At 63.3% G+C, this 20,791-nt stretch overlaps 3 protein-coding genes across 6 annotated transcripts; all 3 read right to left on the reverse strand.

Moving 5' to 3' along the window:
- Positions 1-2,316: 2,316 nt before the first annotated feature.
- Positions 2,317-4,339, reverse strand: LOC125687474 (bone gamma-carboxyglutamate protein). Its single transcript, XM_048932630.1, is given in 6 exon segments — positions 2,317-2,628; positions 2,630-2,647; positions 2,770-2,825; positions 2,827-2,837; positions 2,933-2,965; positions 3,801-4,339. Coding segments are annotated over 6 exon segments (531 nt in total). The 5' UTR covers positions 4,102-4,339; the 3' UTR covers positions 2,317-2,516.
- A 61-nt stretch (positions 4,340-4,400) lies between these two features.
- On the reverse strand, positions 4,401-9,439 carry PMF1 (polyamine modulated factor 1). The gene is made up of 6 exons (XM_048932629.1): positions 9,435-9,439; positions 8,862-9,047; positions 8,665-8,770; positions 7,527-7,627; positions 6,211-6,406; positions 4,401-4,691 (listed from the first exon to the last, which is right to left on the reverse strand). Exons 1-6 carry the CDS (start codon positions 9,437-9,439, stop codon positions 4,596-4,598), a joined length of 690 nt encoding a protein of 229 aa, XP_048788586.1. The 3' UTR covers positions 4,401-4,595.
- Positions 9,440-9,800: 361 nt separating this feature from the next.
- Positions 9,801-20,501, reverse strand: SLC25A44 (solute carrier family 25 member 44). 4 transcript variants are annotated; one of them, XM_048932631.1, is made up of 5 exons: positions 20,317-20,432; positions 19,568-19,860; positions 18,335-19,005; positions 15,467-15,589; positions 9,801-10,511 (listed from the first exon to the last, which is right to left on the reverse strand). In XM_048932631.1, the coding sequence occupies exons 3-5, from the start codon at positions 18,954-18,956 to the stop codon at positions 10,261-10,263; spliced, it is 996 nt and encodes a 331-aa protein (XP_048788588.1). In that variant the 5' UTR covers positions 18,957-19,005; positions 19,568-19,860; positions 20,317-20,432; the 3' UTR covers positions 9,801-10,260. The 4 variants fall into 4 exon arrangements, with proteins under 4 accessions (XP_048788588.1, XP_048788589.1, XP_048788590.1 ...); XM_048932632.1 differs by having other exon boundaries at positions 15,467-15,594; XM_048932633.1 differs by lacking the exon at positions 19,568-19,860 and having other exon boundaries at positions 20,317-20,501.
- Between the last annotated feature and the right edge of the window lie 290 nt (positions 20,502-20,791).

The raw sequence follows: 20,791 nt of genomic DNA on the forward strand, positions 1-20,791 counted from the left end.
AGGGGCCTGAAACAGCAATAGCAAAACAACACCTCCAAAAATCAAACCAGAAAGGAGTAGCAACAATAGTAACAATAATAAGGGGGTGGGGGGAAAAGAGAAAACCCAACCCCTTGGGATCGGCGCACAGCGCAGCCCCAACCCACAGTTCTTCCTTTCCCTCCTTTGCTTTATGTCGCTGTGTGGCTTCAAGCAGAGACCCGGGGGGGTTGGGGGGAGAGGAAAGGAGAAGCGACGTGGGGAGCCGGCGTTAGAAGTGCAGTTTTGGGGACAACTCTTTCTTTCCCCCCGGGAGCCTCCAGGAGCGGCGCTGGGCTCTGTGTCCCCGTTCTCCCCCCCCCCTCCTCATCCCCTCCCTCCCCTCTCGCAGCGTTCAGCCCCGGAGAGCAGAGCGGAGCTGCCGGAGGGGGGATGGAGAGCAGCGCGGGATCGGCCGCCGCTTCGGCTCCCAACACAGGGCCGGATGGGAGCAGCGGGCGCCTGCAGACGGATCCGCCGCCTCTTTTCTTCTTTTCCTTTCGTTTTTTTTTTTTTCCTTTTTTTTTTCTTTTTTTTCTTTTTTTCTCTCGTTTCGTTGTGGCTGAAAATCCTCACCGTGAGGTTTGCGGAGGGGGGATGATGGATGGAGGAACCCGGAGCCGTCCTCCCTTCTGGCTGCCAGACCACCGTGTTGGGGGAGGGGGGGGAGGGGCACAGCTCAGACCCCCTCCCCCCCCCCGGCTCCTCACAGCTCCACGGGGGTCGAGCCGCCGAACGCAGCGCTTGGAGAGAGGCACGGAGCGCTCGGCGTGCGGCGCTGGGGGAGCCGGGGCTCCAGAAGAGCGGCGTCCCACGAAGGATCCCAGAGCTCCAGGAGCCCAAATTCCCCATGCAAAGGATCCCAGAGCTCCAGGAGCCCAATTCCCCTCGCTCAGGACCCCTCGCAGCACCAAGAGGGGCGCTTCCCCGTGCGAAGGTCCCGTCCCCCCCCCCGAGCTCCAAGAGGAGAACATCCCCGCGCCGAGGACCTCTTCCATCTCCAGGAGCCCGTTCCCCGGGCCGGGACCCTTTGTGGCTCCAGAAGAGCAGCTCCCCACACGAGGGGCTTGGGAGCTCCATCCTGCCTGCGCTGCACCCCGTGCCCCACAACTGGAACCCAGGGCAGCCCGGGGGGGGACAGCAGGAGCAGCGCTGCAGCGAATCGCTCTGAGACACGGCGCCCGGCAGCTCGGCTCCGTCGGGTGAACAGCGGCGGCAGTGCAAAGTCCTGCAGCAGCATCGTGAACTGCAGCAGCAATGCAAGCTCCCGCAGCCTCAGTGCAAACCGCAGCAGCCGAGGGGAGCACCGTGCAGGCAGTCGGAGCGCCGTTGCCGCACGCATTTTTTCCCCCCACCCCGTGTTGCAGCGCAGCATTCGGGACGTCCCTTCCTTTCAGGTAAAGCCCACCAAGCAGCCCCCATTTCCGTGGCGTTGGGTCGCAGCCGCGCCGTGGGGTTGAGGTGGGAACGAAGGGATCCCCCGTGGTTTCTGAGCTCCGTTTTGCGGCTCTGCGCTGCTCTGCCGGGGTGGAGCAGCGGCCGGCGTTGTGCTGAGGGGGGGAGCGCTGCCCCCCCGCGCTGCAATTGGGGAGCAGAGTTTGTGGGGCTGCTGGTGCTGCGCTCTTTGGGGTCCCACGGTGGCACCCACAAAGCTGTGGCTGTTTTGTCCCCATCCCTCCGTGCCCCCTTTGGGTTGTGGGGTGGCCGCGTGGCCACAAAGGAGAGGAGGAAACCTTCAGAGCGGCGCTGGAATGTCGAAGTGCGCCGTGCCTATGGGGGGGGGGGATTGGAGGGGGCTGCAGCTTTCTGAGCCCCCCAACCCCATCGCTGCCCCTCTGGGACGAGCAGATGGAGGGGGGGGGGGGGGGAGGAGATGGGCACCGATGGCTGCAGCCCCGCTGTGCTGAGCTCTGTGCTGAGCTGCGCTGCGCCCACTCTGCACTCAGGACTCGGCTGCGGGCTCCCCCCTTCCCCCCCCCCTCAATGCTATGGGGAGCAGAGAGCGAAACGTGGGGCAGGGGAGGGGAAAGAAAGCTGCGAGTGCTGCTCGTATTGCGCTGTGTGTTTTTGCGCTTTGGTTTGCTTTCCCTTTTCGTGACGCTCAGCTCGGTGTTCGTCGTTCCTCCCTGCTATGGGAGGGGGGGGATGGGGAACCCCTCAGGCTGCACCGCCCCCATCCCGGCTCTATGAACCCCCAGATGAACTGCAGCTTCATGCAAGGGGGTTGACTGGGGGGCTAAGGGAAATTGAGGGGGGCTGGAGGAGGGGGGGGACCTGCTGAGGTTGGAGGGGCTTGGAGACAGGCAGCCCCACTGTCCTATGGGGCTGAGCTGCAGTGCTGATGCCCCCAATGCGACAATAGACCCCCCCCACACCCCCTACCCAGGAAGGAGCCGCCGTGCCCTGCACCGTGCCTTTATTTCTGTCCGTCCTTCGCGGGGAAGTGGAGCATTACTGGAGGGGGGGGGGAGGTGTGGAGCCCCGGGGGGTTGGGGGGCTCAGACGGGGCCGTAGAAGCGGCGGTACGCCTCCTGGAAGCCGATCTGGTCCGCCAGCTCGTCGCAGTCGGGGCTCAGCTCGCACACCTCGCGTTTGGACTCCAGGGGGGTCCGGAGCTCCGGCGATGCCGCTGCGGAGGGATTTGGGGGGGGGGGGGGGGGGTGCGGGGTTAGGGGGGGTCCCGGCCCCAAATTGGGGTTTGTGAGGGGCTGCCGGGGGTCCGCCGTGCCCAAAAAGGGGCTTTGCCGTTACCCGCCGAGGGCCAAATTCCTCTTCTGCCTCTGCACCATCTCGGCGCTGGCGCGGTGGGGAGATGAAAGCTGCGGGCACAGAGGGGGGGAAGGGGGTGGGTGACCCCATCCCCAGAGTGGAGGGCGAGGGGGGGTCCGGGTGGCACCGTGCCGTCAGCACCCACCTTTAGCGCTGGGAGCATCGGAGCCGTCGGGTGCTGTGAGGGCAGCGGAGCCAATGGGTGCTGAGCCGCATCCGGCCCTGCCCGCTCCTTCCCCCATCCGTCCCCATCCCCTGCCCCATTCCGTCCCCAATCCGTCCCCATCCCCTGCCCCATCCGTCCCCTGCCCATTCCCTCCCCCATCCCCTGCCCCATTCTTTCCCCATCCATCCCCATCCCCTGCCCCATCCGTCCCCTGCCCATTCCCTCCCCCATCCCCTGCCCCATTCTTTCCCCATCCATCCCCATCCCCTGCCTTCCTTCATCCAATCCTATCCCCACCCTCTGCCCCATCCATCCGTCCCTGTTCTGTGCCCCATCCCGTGCCCCATTCCCTCCCTCCTCCATCCCCATCCCCTGCCCCATCCATCCCATCCCCTGCCCCATTCCTTCCCCAATCCGTCCCCATCCCCTGCCTTCCTTCATCAATCCTATCCCCATTCTCTGCCCCATCCATCCGTCCCTGTTCTGTGCCCCATCCCCTGCCCCATTCCCTCCCTCCTCCATCCCTGTCCCCTGCCCCATCCATCCCCATCCCCTGCCCCCATTCCTTCCCCTATCCATCCCCACCCCTGGAGGTGTTCGAGGCCGCGTTGGACGTGGCCCTGGGCAGCCTGGGCTGGCATTAAATAAATGTGGAGCTTGGTGGCCCTGCGGTGTGGCGGGGGTTGGAGATTCACGACCCTTGAGGTCCCTTCCAACCCTGGCCGTTCTGTGATCCCCTCGCCCCATCCGCTGCCCCTTTCCTTCCCTCATCCACCCCCGTCCCCCCCCCCCTCTCCATCCCCATTCCCATCCCGTCCCCGCAGCTCTGTGTCCCCCCGGTACCCGCCGTGGCAGAGGCTGAACGCGAGCAGCGCCACGAGGAGCAGCAGAACCGCGGCCTTCATGGTGCAGCTCCACTGCGGCGCCCCGAACCGAACCGCCTTTATAGAACCCCGCGCCCCCCCAGCCCCCCCGGCCGATCCCAGCGCTATTTCCAGCACATCCGCCGGCGGGCAGCGGCTGCGGTTTGGGCCGCCCGGGGTTCTTCCATTCTTCCATCCCCGCTGCCGTGGCCGAAGCCGGTGAGGGGGGGCTTTGCTCTGACTTCCCCCCGCCCCGAACCGCGGGCGCTGCGCGTCCCAACCCATCCGGGAGCGGCGGAAACGGAGGTTTTGGGGCGGAGGTTCGGCTGCACCAAAGCCTTTGTCTGACGGACCGCAAAGTGCAGAGTGCGACGGCCAGGAGGGCCGAGCGGCACCGGCAGCGTTTGGCTGCGACGAAGGGAAAGCGCTCGTCAGCCCGCGCCGGGCTGTAATTGCAGACGGTTTGAGCCGGGCGGAAATTGCTGCTTTGCTTCTAAGAATTCCGCTGGCAGGACGCGCAGGGGGGGGGGGGGGTTTGCACTCATTGCCCCCTGAGGTTCTTCGGCCCCGAGCTCCCCGATGTCCCGCAGCCCCGTTGCCGCACAGCACGAGGGGCCGCGCTTCGGTCCCTGCCCCACATCCCCACCGCCGCGTCCCCCCCGGATGAACTCAAGTCAGGAGACACACGAAGCCTTCCTTTATTTCTTCCAACGCTTCTCTTCGCCCAAACGCGGTGAACCCGAAGGGTTTCGTTTCCAACTCACGGCCCCGACGCGCCGTCAGCGTCCCCCTGTGTGAGCGCCGAGCGGCTCCGTGCGCCCCTCCTGGGGCGGCTGCAGCGCCGCTGTGAGCGCACGCTGCTCCCGGCTCAGCGCCTGCGGGATGCGAAACTGCTGCGCTGCTCCAGCAAAGCCCGAGCCAAGGCGCTGCAGGGGCGCCCACCTCCGAACCCGAGAGCTTTCAGGTGCCGCAGGATGGCCGGGTCGGAAGGGAGCCCGAGGATCGTTGAGCTCCATCCCCTGCCAGCAGATCTGCTGCCAGCCCAGCTTGCCCAGGGCTCCAAACCACCTGAACGCCTGCAGGGATGGACGGGGCCCCGCAGCCTCTCTCTGCAGAGCTTCCCCCGACATCCCAGCCAAAGCTCCCCTCCTTCAATCCGCTCCCCCCTCGCTCTCTGCCCCAGTGAAAAGTCGGCTCCCCTCCTGCCGCCCTTCAGGCACTGCAGGCTGCAGCAGGGTCGCTCCCCCCTTCTCTTCTCTCAGCTCCTTGCCCTCCTCTGGACCCCATCCTGCAGCCCCCGCTCCTTTCCTGCACCCCCCCCCAGGTGCAGCGCTGCAGTTGGGCCTCACCAGGGCCGACCCCCCCCCCCCCCCGGCCCCATCGCCCCCCTCGCCCCCCTCGCTGCCTCCCAGCACTCGGCCCAGCGAGGACAGGGCTGCAGGGGAGCGCAGAGCATCCTTCCAGCCTGAGCCTGCCCTGCTGCCGTGGCTCTGTGCCCTTCCAGGACCCTCCCACCCCTGCCCTCCTGGGGTTCTGTGCCCTCCAAGCCCCTCGCAAGGCAACCATTCCACCACAGCATGATTTTGTTGCTTCCTAACCCAACTGTGCTGCGATTCCGTGCTTCTGTGGTCTTCCAGGACCCTCCTGACCCAACCATTCTGTGATTCCATGTTTTTGGATCTTCCAGAACCTTCCCAATGGAACCTTTCCACGATACCACGATTCAGTGGCCTTCCACCACCCTCCCCATCCAATCGTGCTGTGACTCCATGATTCCACATCCTTCCAGGACCACCTCAGCCCAACTGTGCAGAATGGCTGAGGGTCCTGGAAGGCCAAAGAACCTTGGGATCACACAGTGCTTAGGTGGAAGGTCCAGAACCCCGGGGTGGCAGAATGGTTGGGTTGGGAGGGTTGTGAAAGACCACAGAACTGTGAGTTCACTGAGTGGTTGGGGTGGGAGGGTCCTGGAAGATCACAGAACCATGGAATCACAAAATGTTGGGGTTGGGGGGTCCTGGAAGATCACAGAACAATGGGATCACAAAATGGTGAGGGTGGGGGGTTGTGGAAGACCAGAGAACCACAGGATCACAAAATATTGGGATTGGGGAGGTCCTGGGAGATCACAGACCCACGGATCACAAAATGGTGGGGTTGGGGGGTCCTGGAAGACCACAAAAACCACAGGATCACAAACTGTGGGTTGGGAACCATCCTAAGGTCCTGCGGCCCTTCAAGCCCCCCCAAATACCCCCTCCTCCACAGCCGGATTCTGTGGTCTTCCATGACCCAGGGGGTCGTTACCCAGGATCGCCCTGCAGCCCCCAGCGGCGCCCATCACTTTTTGGGACGCCGACGGCTCCCCGCTGCACGAGGGGCCCTGCTGCCCACCTGCCACGCCGTCCTGCGCTCCGCGATGCCGCGCCGCAGCGCTGCGATCCGCTCCCTGCCCTCCAGCACCGCCGCCGCCGCCGCACGGTTCTCCTCCCGGCCGCGGCTCAGCTCCCGGCTCAGGAAGCAGCGCTGCTTCAGCAGGAACGGCACCAAGGCGCTGCGGGCGTCCGCCTCCGGGATGCCGCTGGGCCGCCTGCGGGGTCACAGCATCGCGTGGCCCCACAACCCATCCAGCGCCCCCTCTGCCCACCCCCACCCATCTCCCCCACACCGCACAGCCCCAAAACCCATCCAGTTGCCCCCCCCATCTCGCCCTTTGTGCTGCCCCCATCCCCATCCATCTCCCCCTCTGTGCAGCCCCACAACCCATCCAGTCCCCATCTCCCCTCTGCCCACCCCCACCCCTCTCCCCCCATCTCCCCCACACTGCGCAGCCCCACAACCCATCCAGTCCCCCCCATCTCCCCCTCTGCACTGCCCCCATCCCCCACCCATCTCCCCCACTGTGCAGCCCCCCAACCCACCCAGTCCCCCCATCGCCCCCTCTGCCCACCCCCATCCATCTCCCACCATCTCCCCTTGCAGCCCCACAACCCATCCAGTCCCCCCCATCTCCCGCTCTGCACTGCCCCCATCCCCACCCATCTCCCCCACACCGCGCAGCCCCCAAAACTCATCCAGCCCCCATCTCCCCCTCTGCGCTGCCATCTCCCACCCATCTCCCCCACTGTGCAGCCCCCCCAACCCACCCAGTCCCCCCATTGCCCCTCGCAGCCCCACAACCCATCCAGTCCCCCCATCCCCCACCCATCTCCCCCACAACTCACAGCCCCAAAATCCATCCAGTCCCCCTTCACCCCCTCTCTGCCCATCCCCACCCATCTCCCACCATCGCCCCTCGCAGCCCCACAACCCACCCAGTGCCCCCATCTCCCCTTTGCCCATCCCCACCCATCTCCCCCACACCGCGCAGCCCCACAACCCACCCAGTGCCCCCCATCTCCCCTCTGTCCACCTCCACCCATCTCCCACCATCCCCCCCACAACTCACAGCCCCAAAACTCATCCTGTCCCCCTCACCTCCTTTGCCCACTCCCCCCACCTCCCACCATCTCCTGCACAGCCCATCACCCCCCCCAGTCACCCCACACCCCCTCCCCAGTCCTCCCAGCTTCAAACCTGCTGAGGGTGCCCGCCGTCCCCTCACTGATGAGGACATTGAGCAAGACCAGACCCCCACCAGGACCCCCAGCTCCTTCCCCACAGCCCTGCAGCCGCTCAGCCCGCCCCTCCTGCCCCATTCCCCCCCCTACCAGGCCGGCTCCTCACAGCCCCTCGATTCCTCCACGATGGCATCCAGCGCCCGGAACAATTCCTCCAGGTTCCCCTCCTTCTTCACCTCCTGGATCTCCTCCTGCAGGACAAACGCACACAATGCAAAGCCAAACCCAAACAGCCCTGCAGAGCCCCTCCCCAAACCCCCACAGACCCCCCCCCAACCCTCCTCACCACCTCCCCTCCCCCACAGATCCCCCCCCCCCCACGACAGACCCTCTCCAGCCTCACAGACCCCCTCCCCTATGCAGACCCCCCAACCCACAGAGCCCCAACACTCACAGACCCCGACCCCCCCATACAGACCTCACACAAAGACCCCCCCCCAATGCCCAAAGACCCCCCGATGCCCACGGAACTCCCACAGTCCTCCCCCCCATGCCCTCAGACCCCCCCCCACACCCCATACCCACAGATTCCCCCCCCCTCCAAACTTCCTCCCCCACCCCAAAACCCTCCCACCCCCCACAAAGACCCCACACCCACAGTTCCCCCCCCCCCCCGTAGACCCCATACCCACAAATTCCTCTAACCCCACAACGCTTCCCACACCACCCCCCACAGAATCACCCCCACAGACCCCCCCACACTCACACATCGACCCAAGACCCCACAAATCCCCCACCCCAATCCTCACAGGATCCCCACCCGAGACCCTCCCCCCATCCCCACAATCCCCCCACGCCTCACAGACCTCCCATATCCCCCCCAGACCCCTCATATCCCCCCTCAGACCCCTCCCACCCCCCCAGATCCCTCCCCCATTCCATAAACCCCCGCATGCCCACAGACCTCCATACCCCCCCCAGCCCCCTCCCTCACAGACCCCCCCATCCCCACAGACCTTTATATCTCCCCCCCAGACTTCCATATCCCCCACAGACCCCTGCCCCCCTCACAGACCCTCCCCCCCATCCCCACAAACCCGATGCCTCACAGACCCCCATATCCCCCCCCCAGACCCCTCCCACTCCCTCTGATCCTCCCCCCCCCAAGCCCACAGACCCCTCACAAAACCCCCCCCATACCCACAGACCCCCGTATCCCCCCAGACCCTTCCAACCCCCCCAGATCCCCCCCCCCACCCCCTTAATGCTCCCCACCCCCCCCCCGGACCGTAACGGCGGTTCGGAGCTGCGCCACGAGCTGCTCGTGGATGCTGCGGGTCACGTGGGGCTGCGCTCGGTAGAAGCGGCGGTAGCAGTGAGCGAAGCGTTCGTAACTGCGGGGCGGGCAGCGGCGGGCCGGGGCGTCACGGCGGACCTCAAACCCCTCCGACCCCTCCGACCCCCAGCCGCCCCGCCGCCCCGCACCTCCCCGCCGCCAGCAGCTTCTCCAGGAACGCGTCCACCACAGCCGCCAGCAACGCCGCGCGGCCCGGACCGCCGCCATCGCTGCCACCCGCCGCCACCGCCGCCACCGCCGCCACTGCCCTCAGCCGCCTCAGCCGCCTCTGCCATTTCCCGCCGCCCGACGGCCTCGACTCACATTGGCCGCCGCTTCAGGGTGGACACGCCGTCCGATTGGTTACTGCCTCCTCGTGCGGCCCGCCCCCTCCGCCGATTGGTTGGTTAGTCTGCGCGGCGCCGGTCCCCGCCTCCGATTGCCACCGCCTCAGGGCGGAGCCAGACCCTTATTGGCCCAAGAGAAGGCCCGCTTCCGCTCGGTTATTGGCTCCTCGTACGTCCCGCCCCCTGCACCGATCGGTCGCTACCTCAGAGCCGGACCGGCCTCCGATTGGTTTCCGCCTCCTCGAGGCTCCCGCCCCCTCTGCCGATTGGCTGCCGCCTCAGCCAGCCCCCCCCCCTTCTGGCCCCCCGCGTCGAGAAAAAGCCCGCCCGCGATTGGTCGCTACCTCCGTCCGATTCCCGATTGGTCAACGCTGCCGCATTGCGCACGGTTCTGATTGGCCGCGGCCGCCCCGCTGGTCCCGCCCCCGCCGAGCGGCGCTCCAGGAGCGGAAGCGGAGGAAAAAGGGAGCAGAAGCAGAGAGGAACGGGAGAGGAGCCGAAAGGGAATGGAAGCGGAACGGGAGAGGAGCCGGGGCGGAACGGGAGGGGAACCGGAGCGGAACGGGAAGGGAACGGTAGAGGAGCCGGAGCGGGAGTGGAACCGGAAAGGAGCCGGGGAGGAACGGGAGAGGAGCCGAAAGGAAATGGGAGTGGAACCGGAAGGGAACAGGAATGGAACTAGAGCGGAATGAGAGAGGAGCCGGAGCGGAACGGGAGAAGAATGGGAGAGGAGCCGGAGCGGAACCGGAGCGGAACGCGGCAGACGCGCCTTTATTCGCCCCGACGCTCCTTCCAGGTCAGCCCCGGGTCTCCGCCGGGGTCACTCCATTGAGCGGAGCCGTGGGCGATGCGTCCATCCACGGAGCTCCCGCGGCCCCCGGTCCGTAAAGTGCACAAAACGTGGGAACGAGCGCCCGGCACGGCCGTCAGAAAGCGTTCAGTAACGCCGGGATCCGTCCGAGGGCAGAACGGAGCAGCGCGGGGCCGCCCTGAACGCAGCAATGAGGGCTGCGGCGGCTCCGAGTCGCGCTGCTCGCGCACCTCCAGCAGCCGTCGAGGAACGCGGGGCCGAACCGCCGCGAGTGGGGTTGAAGAGGGCAGAAAAAGGGGACGGAAGGCGGAAGATGCGGGTTCCGGTTTCACAAAGGACGGAAGGGCACGAAGGGCTCCGTGCGGCGCCGGGCAAAAACGCTGGCGGAGCTCAGGGCGGCTCCGAGAGCTGCGGTGCTGAACACGAAGGCGGCTGTGGAGCTGCCAGCCCTACCAGTGCCGGGAGTCCATCAGCTCCGGGCGCAGGCTCAGCTTCTTCAGCGTTTCGTAACCCACCACGATGACGATGGTGGAGGGGGTGGCAGAGATGATGCGGGCGGAAAGGCCTTTGGTCAGACCCCAGGGTCCCTCCTCCGCCATCAGCTGCTTGAAGGTGAGCACGATGGAGCTTTTGCCTTCCACCTGCAAGGCGCACAAGCACAGACATCAGGGACTGGGAGGACCTGGAATTCGCCCGGCCCAACCTGAGAAGCACGAGCTGCGCTCAGCCCAGGACTCTGCCTCACTTGTGATGCTGTTCTCTGCCCGAGGAAAAGGAATCTTTCTTCCCCCTTTTGATCCCAGCGGTGCTCCCAGATCAGCTCAGCATCAGAGTGAGGCCTTTTGGGCACTCTCTCACTTGGATTTATTATTTTGATTTATTATTTTGATAGTATTCTATTTATTAGCTCCAATTCTAATTGTATTGTATTGCATTGTATCATAGCACTTTGTCTTGCACTCTGATGTTTTATTTAGCAAATCAGTTTCTTTCTCCTCAGACTGTTGCTGCTGTTCTGGTTTTGGGCCCATCTCTCCCCCCCCCTTTTCCCCTTTATCCCCTTTCCCCCCCCACCCCTCCAGTTACAGAACTGGGCTGAACCCAACCCATCAACCACCGACATTTTGGTGGAGAATCACAGCACGGCCTGGGTTGAAAGGAGAAGAGCGACCATCAGCTCCAACCCCTGCTGTGTGCAGGTCGCCAACCAGCAGCCCAGGCTGTCCTGAGAACCCATCAGGTGCCATAAGGATCTATGGGGTGCCATAAGGATCCATGGGGTGCCATAAGGACCCATGGGGTGCCATAAGGATCCAAGGGGTGCCATAAGGACCCAAGGGTGCCATAAGGACCCATGGGGTGCCAAAAGGATCCAAGGGGTGCCATAGGGACCCACAGAATCATCGACTCGTAGAATGCCCTGGGTTGAAAAGGCTCATTTCATTCCAACCCCCTTCTGTGTGCAGGGTCACCAGCCACCAGACCAGGCTGCCACAAGGATCCAGGGGGTGCCATAGGGATCCAAGGGTGCCATAAGGATCCATGGGGTGCCATAAGGATCCAAGGGTGCCATAAGGACCCATGGGGTGCCATAAGGATCCAAGGGTGCCATAAGGATCCATGGGGTGCCATAAGGATCCAAGGGTGCCATAAGGACCCATGGGGTGCCATAAGGATCCAAGGGTGCCATAAGGACCCATGGGGTGCCATAGGAATCCAAGGGGTTCCATAAGGACCACAGGGTGCCATAAGGATCCAAGGGGTGCCATAAAGATCTATGGGGTGCCATAAGGATCCAAGGGGTGCCATAAAGATCCATGGGGTGCCATAAGGATCCAAGGGGTGCCATAAAGATCCATGGGGTGCCATAGGGACCCACAGAATCATTGACTTGTGGAATGCCCTGGGTTGAAAAGGCTCATCTCATTCTGCTGTGTGCAGGGTCACCAGCCACCAGACCAGGCTGCCATAAGGATCCATGGGGTGCCATAAGGACCCATGGGGTGCCAAAAGGATCCATGGGGTGCCATAAGGACCCACAGAATCATAGACTCATCAAATGCCCTGGGTTGAAAAGCAGCATGATGCTCATCAGTTCCAACCCCCCTGGCCTCGAATGCCTGCAGGGCTGGGGCACCCACAGCCTCCTTGTTCTTGTGTAGAACAGAAAGGCAGGCAGATTTCCACTGTCACAAACCAATGTTTTATCGACCAGACTTTGAGGTACTTGTGATGTTATGAAGTCGGGTTGTATCACAGATTCTAGATGTGATTTTTGTATTTTAAGATAGAGCTTAACACAGCGTGGTGGAAATGTTACAAAGCCCCACTTTCATTGCTGACGAGCCAGACCAGGAGCAGGATCCTGAGAGAGGCAGGCGTGCTCCAAAGCCGTGGCGTCACCCACAAGGACTGCTGGCACCCAAAGGAGCAGGGTGTGCAAGAGAGCCTTGCTGGATGGGGCTGGACTTTGTAAGGACAAGAAACTGAAGGACCTGCTGTGTGGTGGCTCTGGCTGGAGCTGCACGGAGCCCTCCTGCCTGCAATCAGTCATTTCTGCACTGCTGGCTCTGCTCTGTTATCTTGGCTGCTTCAGCATCATCTCTCTGTTGTTCACATCCACAGGGGTGCTGTGGGACAGGAAGGGCTGAGCAGCCAAGCCAGCGCTGCTCCAAGCCACAACTGAGCTGTAATGTGTGCCACCCCCCCAGCTCTGTGTTTTATCAAAGCAAACCCCTGTGGGCCATGCAGAACCCACAGCCCTCCTCACCACCTCCATGTTTCTGCATGGATGTCAGGCATTGGGAGAGACCTGGAAAGGTCACCCAGCCCAACCTGGGCTCTTTGGGCAGCTCAGTGCCACCATGAAGGCCAGAGCAGGAGCAGGATCCTGAGAGAGCACCAAAGCCGTGCTGCCATCCACAAGCGCTGCAGCGCAAATCTATGCTGCTATGTCAGCAGTGAGGGCAGAGGGGAAAGAAGAGCCCTCATAAATGAGCCGATGAATAAAACTTCAAGGCTTCGATGACATTTAGCCCCTCTACGAGTTCGTGTCGCAGCCTTTGCAGAAGGGGCTGAAAAACCGAACAGAACAACGAAGAAAAGCCAACGGATGAACCGCCTGCAACGCCCGATGCTGACGGGTGGCACCACGGCGGCACCAGATGCCCCTATGGGGAGCAGGATTCCCAAAGCAGCCTCCTGGAAGGGCCGATCAAAGCGGTTTCCTCCCAGCCCGCACCGCCCAACGGCCCAGCTGTCAGCACAGACGTCCTCCTGCTCGAGGGACGGCAGCAGCACCGCGCCGTGTTCTGCCTCGCGGCTCTGCCTGCGTGAGCACGGAGAGGAGGCGAAGGAGCGGCATCAAAAAGGCACCGCGCCGCAGGAACTGCAGGACAGACGGAGCACCGGAGCAACCGCTGCAAAGAAGCGAGCGCTCCAGTTGCTGCGGGACACGGCAACGGCCTGAGAACAACAGAGGGCACCGACAGAGGGGTCCTGCCCAGCGCCGGGAGGGACGGCAGGCTGCGCTGGAAGGCGTGGGTGAGGCGGCCTGGCACAGCAGAGCCACCGAAATGGGAGGCGCTGGTGGACACCGGGTGCGGAGGGGGAGGAGAACCTCCCTGCACCTCCTGCAGCCCCCTTCTAACGCAGCTCGGGGCGCCTTCAGCTTCTTGGCCGCAAGGGTGCAGCGCTGCCTCCTGTCCTCCTGCTGCCCACCGGGACCCCCAGGTCCCTCTCCCCTCCGCTGCTCTCCAGCAGCCCGCTTCCCAACGCGTTCCGGCACCCAGCCGTTCCTGTCCACACACCAGGCTCTACGCTGCCCCTGCTCCACCTCATCCCATTTCTCCCCGGCTCTCCAGCCTGCCCAGCTGTCCCTGGGTGGCAGCACAGCCCTCTGCCTGTCGGCCTCTCCTCCCAGTTCTGGGCCACCACCTCCAATGCACTCGATTTCCTCCCCCCCCGTTGCTGCTGTGTGCAGCGAGCAGCACTGATCCCAGCACCGACCTGAGGGACCCTCGGGTGAACCTGATGAGGTTCAACACGGCAAAGTGCAAGGTTTTGCATTTGGGCCGGAGGAACCCCAGGCACCTGTAGAGGCTGGGAGGAGTGGGCCTGGAGAGCAGCTCGGCAGAGAAGGACCTGGGGGTCCTGATGGACGAGAGGCTGAACATGAGCCAGCAGTGCGCTCTGGCAGCTCGAAAGGCAAATGGGATCCTGGGCTCCATCAGGAGAGGGGAGGCCAGCAGGGACAGGGAGGTGATCGTCCCTCTCTACTCGGCTCTTGTGAGGCCCCATCTGGAGTCCTGTGTCCAGGTGTGGAGCCCTCAGTACAAGAAAGACATTGAGATTGTGGAAAGGGTCCAGAGGAGGGCGACTAAGATGATGAGGGGGCTGGAGCAGCTCCCCTATGAGGACAGGCTGAGGGAGTTGGGCTTGTTCAGCCTGGAGAAGAGAAGGCTGCGGGGTGACCTCATGGCAGCCTATCAATACCTGAAGGGAACCTACAGCCAGGAGGGGATTCCAAAGGGCTGACAACAGCAGGACGAGGGGAAATGGATCCAAGTTGAAGGAGGGAAGATTTAGGTTGGATGTTAGGGGGAAGTTCTTCACTAGGAGAGTGGTTGGGCCCTGGAACGGGCTGCCCAGGGAGGTTGTGGATGCCCCGTCCTTGGACGTGTTTAAGGCCAGGTTGGACGGGGTCCTGGGCAACCTGATCTGAATGTGGATGTTTGGTGGCCCTGCCAGGCAGGGGGGTTGGAACTCCATGATCCTTGGGGTCCCTTCCAACCCGGGTGATTCTGTGATTCTGTGACCCCGTTGGATCCAAGCTCCCAGCTGGATGGAGGTGAGTCTGATACTCTACAGCCACCCAGCTCCTCTGCAAAGGCTGGTCTGACATCTGCTCTCCTTCCCTCCTCAGGCAGCTCTCCCATCCCCCACCACTTACCAAAGTGGCTGAGCAACCTCTGCCAGCTCCCTCAGCACCCATGGGTGCATCCCATTGGGACCCACACATTTATGGATGCCACAGCACTCGGCTGCTCCCTGACCCCCCCGTTGCTGCTGTGTGCAGTGAGCAGCACTGATCCCAGCACCGAACCGAGGGACCCCATTGGATCCACGCTCCCAGCTGGTCTCCATCCCAACTGACCCCCAGCTCTTCACAGTGCCCCTCACCACCCAACCATCCACACCACATTTGTGTGTAGCTGTGAGGATGCCATGAGAAACGTTGCCGAAAGCTTTACCAAAACCAGGATCCTCTGCTCTGCCATCGCCTGTCTGCCTGGTTATGTGTTCATAAAAGGCCACTCGAGCACCGCTTCCCCTTCTGAAGCCATGCTGACTGCCCCAAACCCTCTTCTCCTCATTATGCCTGGTGGCAGCACAGGAGTTGTTCCAGAGGAGGGGTTGGACACAGCCACCAACGACCCCCCCCTCTGTACATATATCACAGGGGCAGGAGGCGGCAGAGCCCCCAGGCAGTGCTAAATGGGTTTCTGAAACCCTGCTGCAGCCCCAGCACCAAGCTGTGCCCCAGGGGAAGGGCATCCCAAGGTGCTGAGCACCGTGGGCAGACGTGGAGCCGTACCTGAACCCGAGCTCTGATGACATCCATGGGGTTGGTGAGCGTGGAAGCCGTGGCGGCAGCGAGCGGCCCCGAGATGGCTTGGAGGAGGAGATGTGGGCAGTCCTTGGGGGTCAGGCTGGAGAGCTGCTCTGGGGATGGGGCAGAGAGGGGAACGGTCAGCTCTGCGTCTGCAAGGCGCTCACGGAACTGGAGCACAGCCTCTGTAGGAAGGGACCCCCGAGGCCCATCCAGCCCCCTGCCCTGCAGCCCACCAACCAACCACCCAGAGGGGAGATGGGGGATTTCCTCCTCCTGCTTTGGCTGCACAGGATTTGAACCCCCCCCCCCCCCCCCACATACACTGACACCATTGATCAGTTCAGTTTGCACAGCAGAGAATCACAGAATCACAGAGCTGTAGGGCCTGGAAGGGACCTCAGAGGTCATGGAATCCAACCCCCTGCACAGCAGCTCCCTGCAGCAGGAAGCTCTGTGATGCCTGCAGGGAAGGAGAACCCGCGGCCTCCCTGAGCAGATCCCTGCTGTTTTGAACTGAGGAGTCCAGAATCAGTCCGGATCAGAACCAGAGCCCAGTGTTCCAAACGTGGCCTCACCAGGGCAGAGCAGAGACGGGGGGATCGCCTCCCTTGCCCTGCGGGCCACGCTCCCCTTCATGCTCTTAATGCCCCCAGGTCCCACTGGCCCTCCTGGCCACCAGGGCACACAGCCCACAGCCGACCTGTCGCCCACCAGGAGCCCCAGGTCCCCCCCTCTGCAGAGCTCCTCTCCAGCAGCTCAACCCCAATGCAGTTATTCCTCCCCGGCTGCAAGACTCTGCCCTTGCTCTTGTTAAACCCCCTCTGGTTTCCTGCTGCCCAGCTCTCAGCCTGCCCCAGCTGCTGCTGAATGGCAGCACGGCCCCCAGCTGCATCAGCTGCTCCTCCCAGCTTTTTGTCATCAGTGCAATTCCTGATTACACCGACTGCACCATCCCCTCGTCCAGCTCACTGATGAAGATGCTGAACAAGACCAGAAGAACCCCGAAGCTCCGCCATCACACCAAAAGAAGGGCTGTAGGGTTACAAGGGCTGTAAGGATTTGGGGAGCTACAGGCCTGTCAGCCTGACCTCAGTGCCAGGGAAGGTTATTGGGGGGGGGGACTGTCTTGAGGGAGATCACGCAGCATGCGTGGGACAGCAGGGGGATCAGCTTCGCCAGCATGGGTTCACGAAGGGCAGGTGCTGCTTGGCCAACCTGATCTCCTTCTGTGACAGGCTGAGGGAGCTGGGCTCGTTCAGCATGGAGAAGAGGAGCTGGGGCTGAGCTGAGTGCAGCCTGCAGCGCCTGCAGGGAGCCTGCAGCCAGGAGGGGAGGCAGCTCTTGGGCAGGGGAGATGAGAGCAGGGAACGGCTGGAAGCGGAGGGAGGGCAGCTGGAGGCTGGGGCTCAGGGAAGTTGTGTGCTGGGAGAGCGGTGAGGGGCTGAACAGCTGCCCAGAGAGGCTGCGATGCCCCGTCCATCCCTGGAGGGGTTGGAGGCCAGGCTGGATGGGGCCCTGGGCAGCCTGGGCTGCTGTGAAACGTGGGCAGGTTGGTGGCCCTGCGTGTGGCGGGGGGTTGGAGCTCCGTGAGCCTGGAGTCCCTTCCAACCTTGGCCATTCTGTGACTCTGTGATCTGTGACCATCTGGTAGACGAGGCAAAGGCTGTTGATGCAGTCTATCTACCCAGACTTCAGCAAGGCCTTTGGCACCGTCTCTCATTGCATTCTGCTGCAGAAGCTGGCAGCCCATGCCTTGGGAACTCTTGGCTGGATAAGGAACTGGCTGGAGGGCCGGGCCCAGAGGTGGTGGTGAATGGAGGTAAATGCAGCTGGCCAGCAGTGGTGTCCCTCAGGGGTCGGCGCTCCTCTTCAACATCATTATTGGTGACCTGGATGAGGGCACTGAGTGCAAGTTTGCAGGTGACACCAAGTTGGCTGGAAGCACGGATCTGCCTGGGGGCAGCGAGGCCCTGCACAGGGATCTGGACAGGCTGGAATGCTGGGCTGAACCAACGGGATGAGGTTCAACGAGGCCAAAAGCCGGGTCCTGCACTTTGGCCACAACAACCACACAGCGCTGCAGGCTTGGGGCAGAGGAAATGGAGCTGGGAGTGTTGACTGATGCTGAACGTGAGCCAGCACTGTGCCCGGCTGGCCAAAAAGGCCAATGGCATCCTGGCTTGCATCAGAAACAGCAGGAACATGGAGGTGATTGTCCCCTGTACTCAGCACTGTGTCCAGTTTTGGGCCCCTCGCTGCAAGACAGACAATGAGGCCCTGAAAAGTGTTCAGAGAAGGGCGACAAGGCTGGTGGGGGGTCTGGAGCACAACGGGGTCTTGTGAGGAGCTGGGGTTGTTCAGCCTGGAGAAGGGGAGGCTCGGGGGAGACCTGATTGCTCTCTGTGATTGCCTGAAGGGAAGCTGTAGTGAGCTGGGGGTCGGCCTCTGCTCTTGTGTAGCAGGGATAGGACTGGAGGGAATGGGCTTTGGATGCACTGGGGAGGTTCAGGCTGGACGTTAGGAAATAGTGCTTCTCTGCAGGAGAGGTCAGGCTCTGAATGGGCTGCCAGGGAGCGATGGAGTCACTGAGCTTGGTGTGTTCAAGGAACGTCTGGATTTTGTGCTGAGGGACAAGGATTAGTGAGAATATTGGTGACGGGTGGACAGTTGGACTGGGTACATTTCAAAGGCCTTTTCCAACCTTGGTGATTCTGTGGTTCCTCTGCTCTGGCTGGGAGCGAGCGGTGCAGACACAGCCAACCCTCCTCACCCCCACGCTGCCCGTCCCCTCCCAGCCAGACCCCCACCCCATCAATAACCAAAGGCCCACCTCCGTCCCCGCACACGTACCAGCGTAGAAGTGGTAGAAGGGCCACCAGACGGCACTGTTGGGGATGTAGGTCAGCAGCGAGGCCACGTAGCCACGGTAGAAACCCTTCAACCCGTCGGCCTTGAAGATCTGCACGATGATGTCCTTGGTTTGCCCAAACACCACCACCCGCCGTCCGTCGCGGCCGCGCACCGTGAACCTGCCCATGCTTTCACCCTTCCTCTGCATCATCAGGTGCTGGGAAACGACGTCGATGGGCACCGTGATGCTCTGAGCCACCAGCGAGGCCGAGCCGCCGGCCACCAGCGACTTGACGGCGTTGTTGTTGTTGTACCGCGCCACGTATTTGCGCGTCAGCTCGTAGGTGGTGACGTAGCACTGCCCCGAGATGAGGGTGAAGGTGTTGACCAGGAAGCCGCGGTACAGCCCGGCCGCCCCCTCCGTCCTCAGGATCTTCACAAAGGCGTCGAAGGTCCCGTTGTAAAGGCTCTTCCCCTTCTGCACCTGCAGCCTGGTGCGGATCAGCGTGAAGGGGTAAACGCTGACGCGGATCATCATGGTCATGCAGATGCCCAGCACGTAGAAGCGCCGCTTGTCCAGGTGCTCCCACTCGATGATGGGGATGTTGCGTTTGTCCTCCATGCCGGGCGCTCCCTGCAAGGCGCTCCTGCCTGGTGGGGCACACACGGACCTGGGGGGCAGAAGTGGGGGTCACACACGGACCTGGAGGTTCAGCAGAGTGCTGAGCACCTCTGTACAAAGACGGGCTGAGGGAGCTGGAGAAGAGAAGGCTGGGGGTGACCTCACTGCAGCTTCAGTACTTAAAAAGCAATCGCCAGCAGGAGGGGAATTGACTTTTTCCTCAAGTAGAGAGCGATGGGACGGGGGGGAATGGATTTCAGGTGGAGGGGAGGTTTGGCTGGGATGTCGGGGGAAGCTCTGCAGAGAGAGGCTGCGGTGCCCCATCCATCCCTGCAGGCGTTCAGGTGGGATGGGGCCCTGGGCAAGCTGGGCTGGCAGCAGATCTGGAGCTTGGTGGCCCTGCGTGGGGCAGGGGATGGAGCTCAGCGATCCTTGGGCTCCCTTCCAACCCAAGCTGTTCTGTGATTCTGTGTTTGTAGGATATCTGGCACTGTCCAACCTCCTTCGCTTCCTGCTGCCCCACTTCTCACACGTTCCCACATCCCCCTGTGTGCCAACCCCTCAATGGGGACAACGTGTGCTGCCAGACCAGGGGCTCCCGCTTTGCATACCGATGTGGTGGCTGGGAGACGGTGGGCGGCAGGGAGAGCTGGGCCAGGAGAACCACGAGAGCTGGGCCTGCTGTGCGCTGCTGCTGCCCGGAGGGATTGATAGCGATAGGATGCGGGCAGCTGGTTTTAAACCAAGATGGGAGATTTCGGTTTGGTGTCAGGAAGTTCCTCACTCAGAAGGTGGTGACACACTGGAACAGGCTGTCCAGAAAGGCTGTGGATGCCCCATCCCTGGAGGCATTCAGGCCAGGCTGGACGAGGCTCTGGGCAGCCCGCTCTGCTGCTCGGCGGCCCTGCACACAGCGGGGATGAAACGCGGTGACCCCGAGGGACCTTTTCAGCGCTCGGCGGGCCTCCCTTCAGCACGCAGCGGTGGGCTCGCACCGCCCCGCGGCCGCTCCGGAAGCCGAGCAGCGCCGTGCACGACGCGAGCGGTGCAGACGCGGCCCCACGGCGCGGATCCCTCCCGCCTCCCCGTTCCGCCGGCCGCGCGGGGCGGGCAAACACGTGAAGCGCTCCAGACGCGGCGACAGCGTGCCAACAACGCCGGCCCCGCTCAAGGTCGGCGGCGGAGCAGAGTTCGGCCCACCCCGGCTGCGCCGCTTCCGCCCCGCCCCTCCTCCCCGTCCCCGCGGCCCTTCGCTCCGTCCCCGCACGCACCGCCGTTCCGCCCCGTCCCGCCGCTCGGCCCTCCTCTCCCCTCCCCGCGCGGTCCGAGCCCCCGCCTCTCCCCGCCTCTCCGCGCTCACCTCAGGCCAGGAGCCGGCGGCCCGGCCCGGCCCGCCGCCCCATGGCCGCCGCTTCCGCCCCCACTTAGCGCCTGCCGGAAGTGAGCGGCGGCGGCGGCGGCAGCGCGTCGGGCCCGGCGAACCGTTCGAACAATCAGCGCCCGCACGACGGCGCCATCTTGGGAAAGGGCTGAGGCCGCGCCGGATGTAGCCATCACGTGCTTCCGGCCACAGCAAAAAGGGCCGCTGTCCGCGGCGCCCCGGAATGGCGGGGGGGGACAGAGTGCGCATGCGTCTGCCGCGGCCCAGCCTTAAAAGCGCAGCGCCAAATCGAGGTCCTTAAAGGGAAAGTGTCAAATAAATGTTCTTGAAGGGGCGGCGCCAAATCGAGGTCCTTAAAGGGAAAGTGCCTAATAAAGCCTCTTAAAGGGGTAGCATCAAATAAAGGCCCTAAAAGACACAGTGCCAAATAAAGGCTCTTGAAGGGGCAACGCCA

This window comes from Lagopus muta, assembly GCF_023343835.1.
Source record: "Lagopus muta isolate bLagMut1 chromosome 29 unlocalized genomic scaffold, bLagMut1 primary SUPER_29_unloc_3, whole genome shotgun sequence".
NCBI classification, from domain to species: Eukaryota; Metazoa; Chordata; class Aves; order Galliformes; family Phasianidae; genus Lagopus; species Lagopus muta.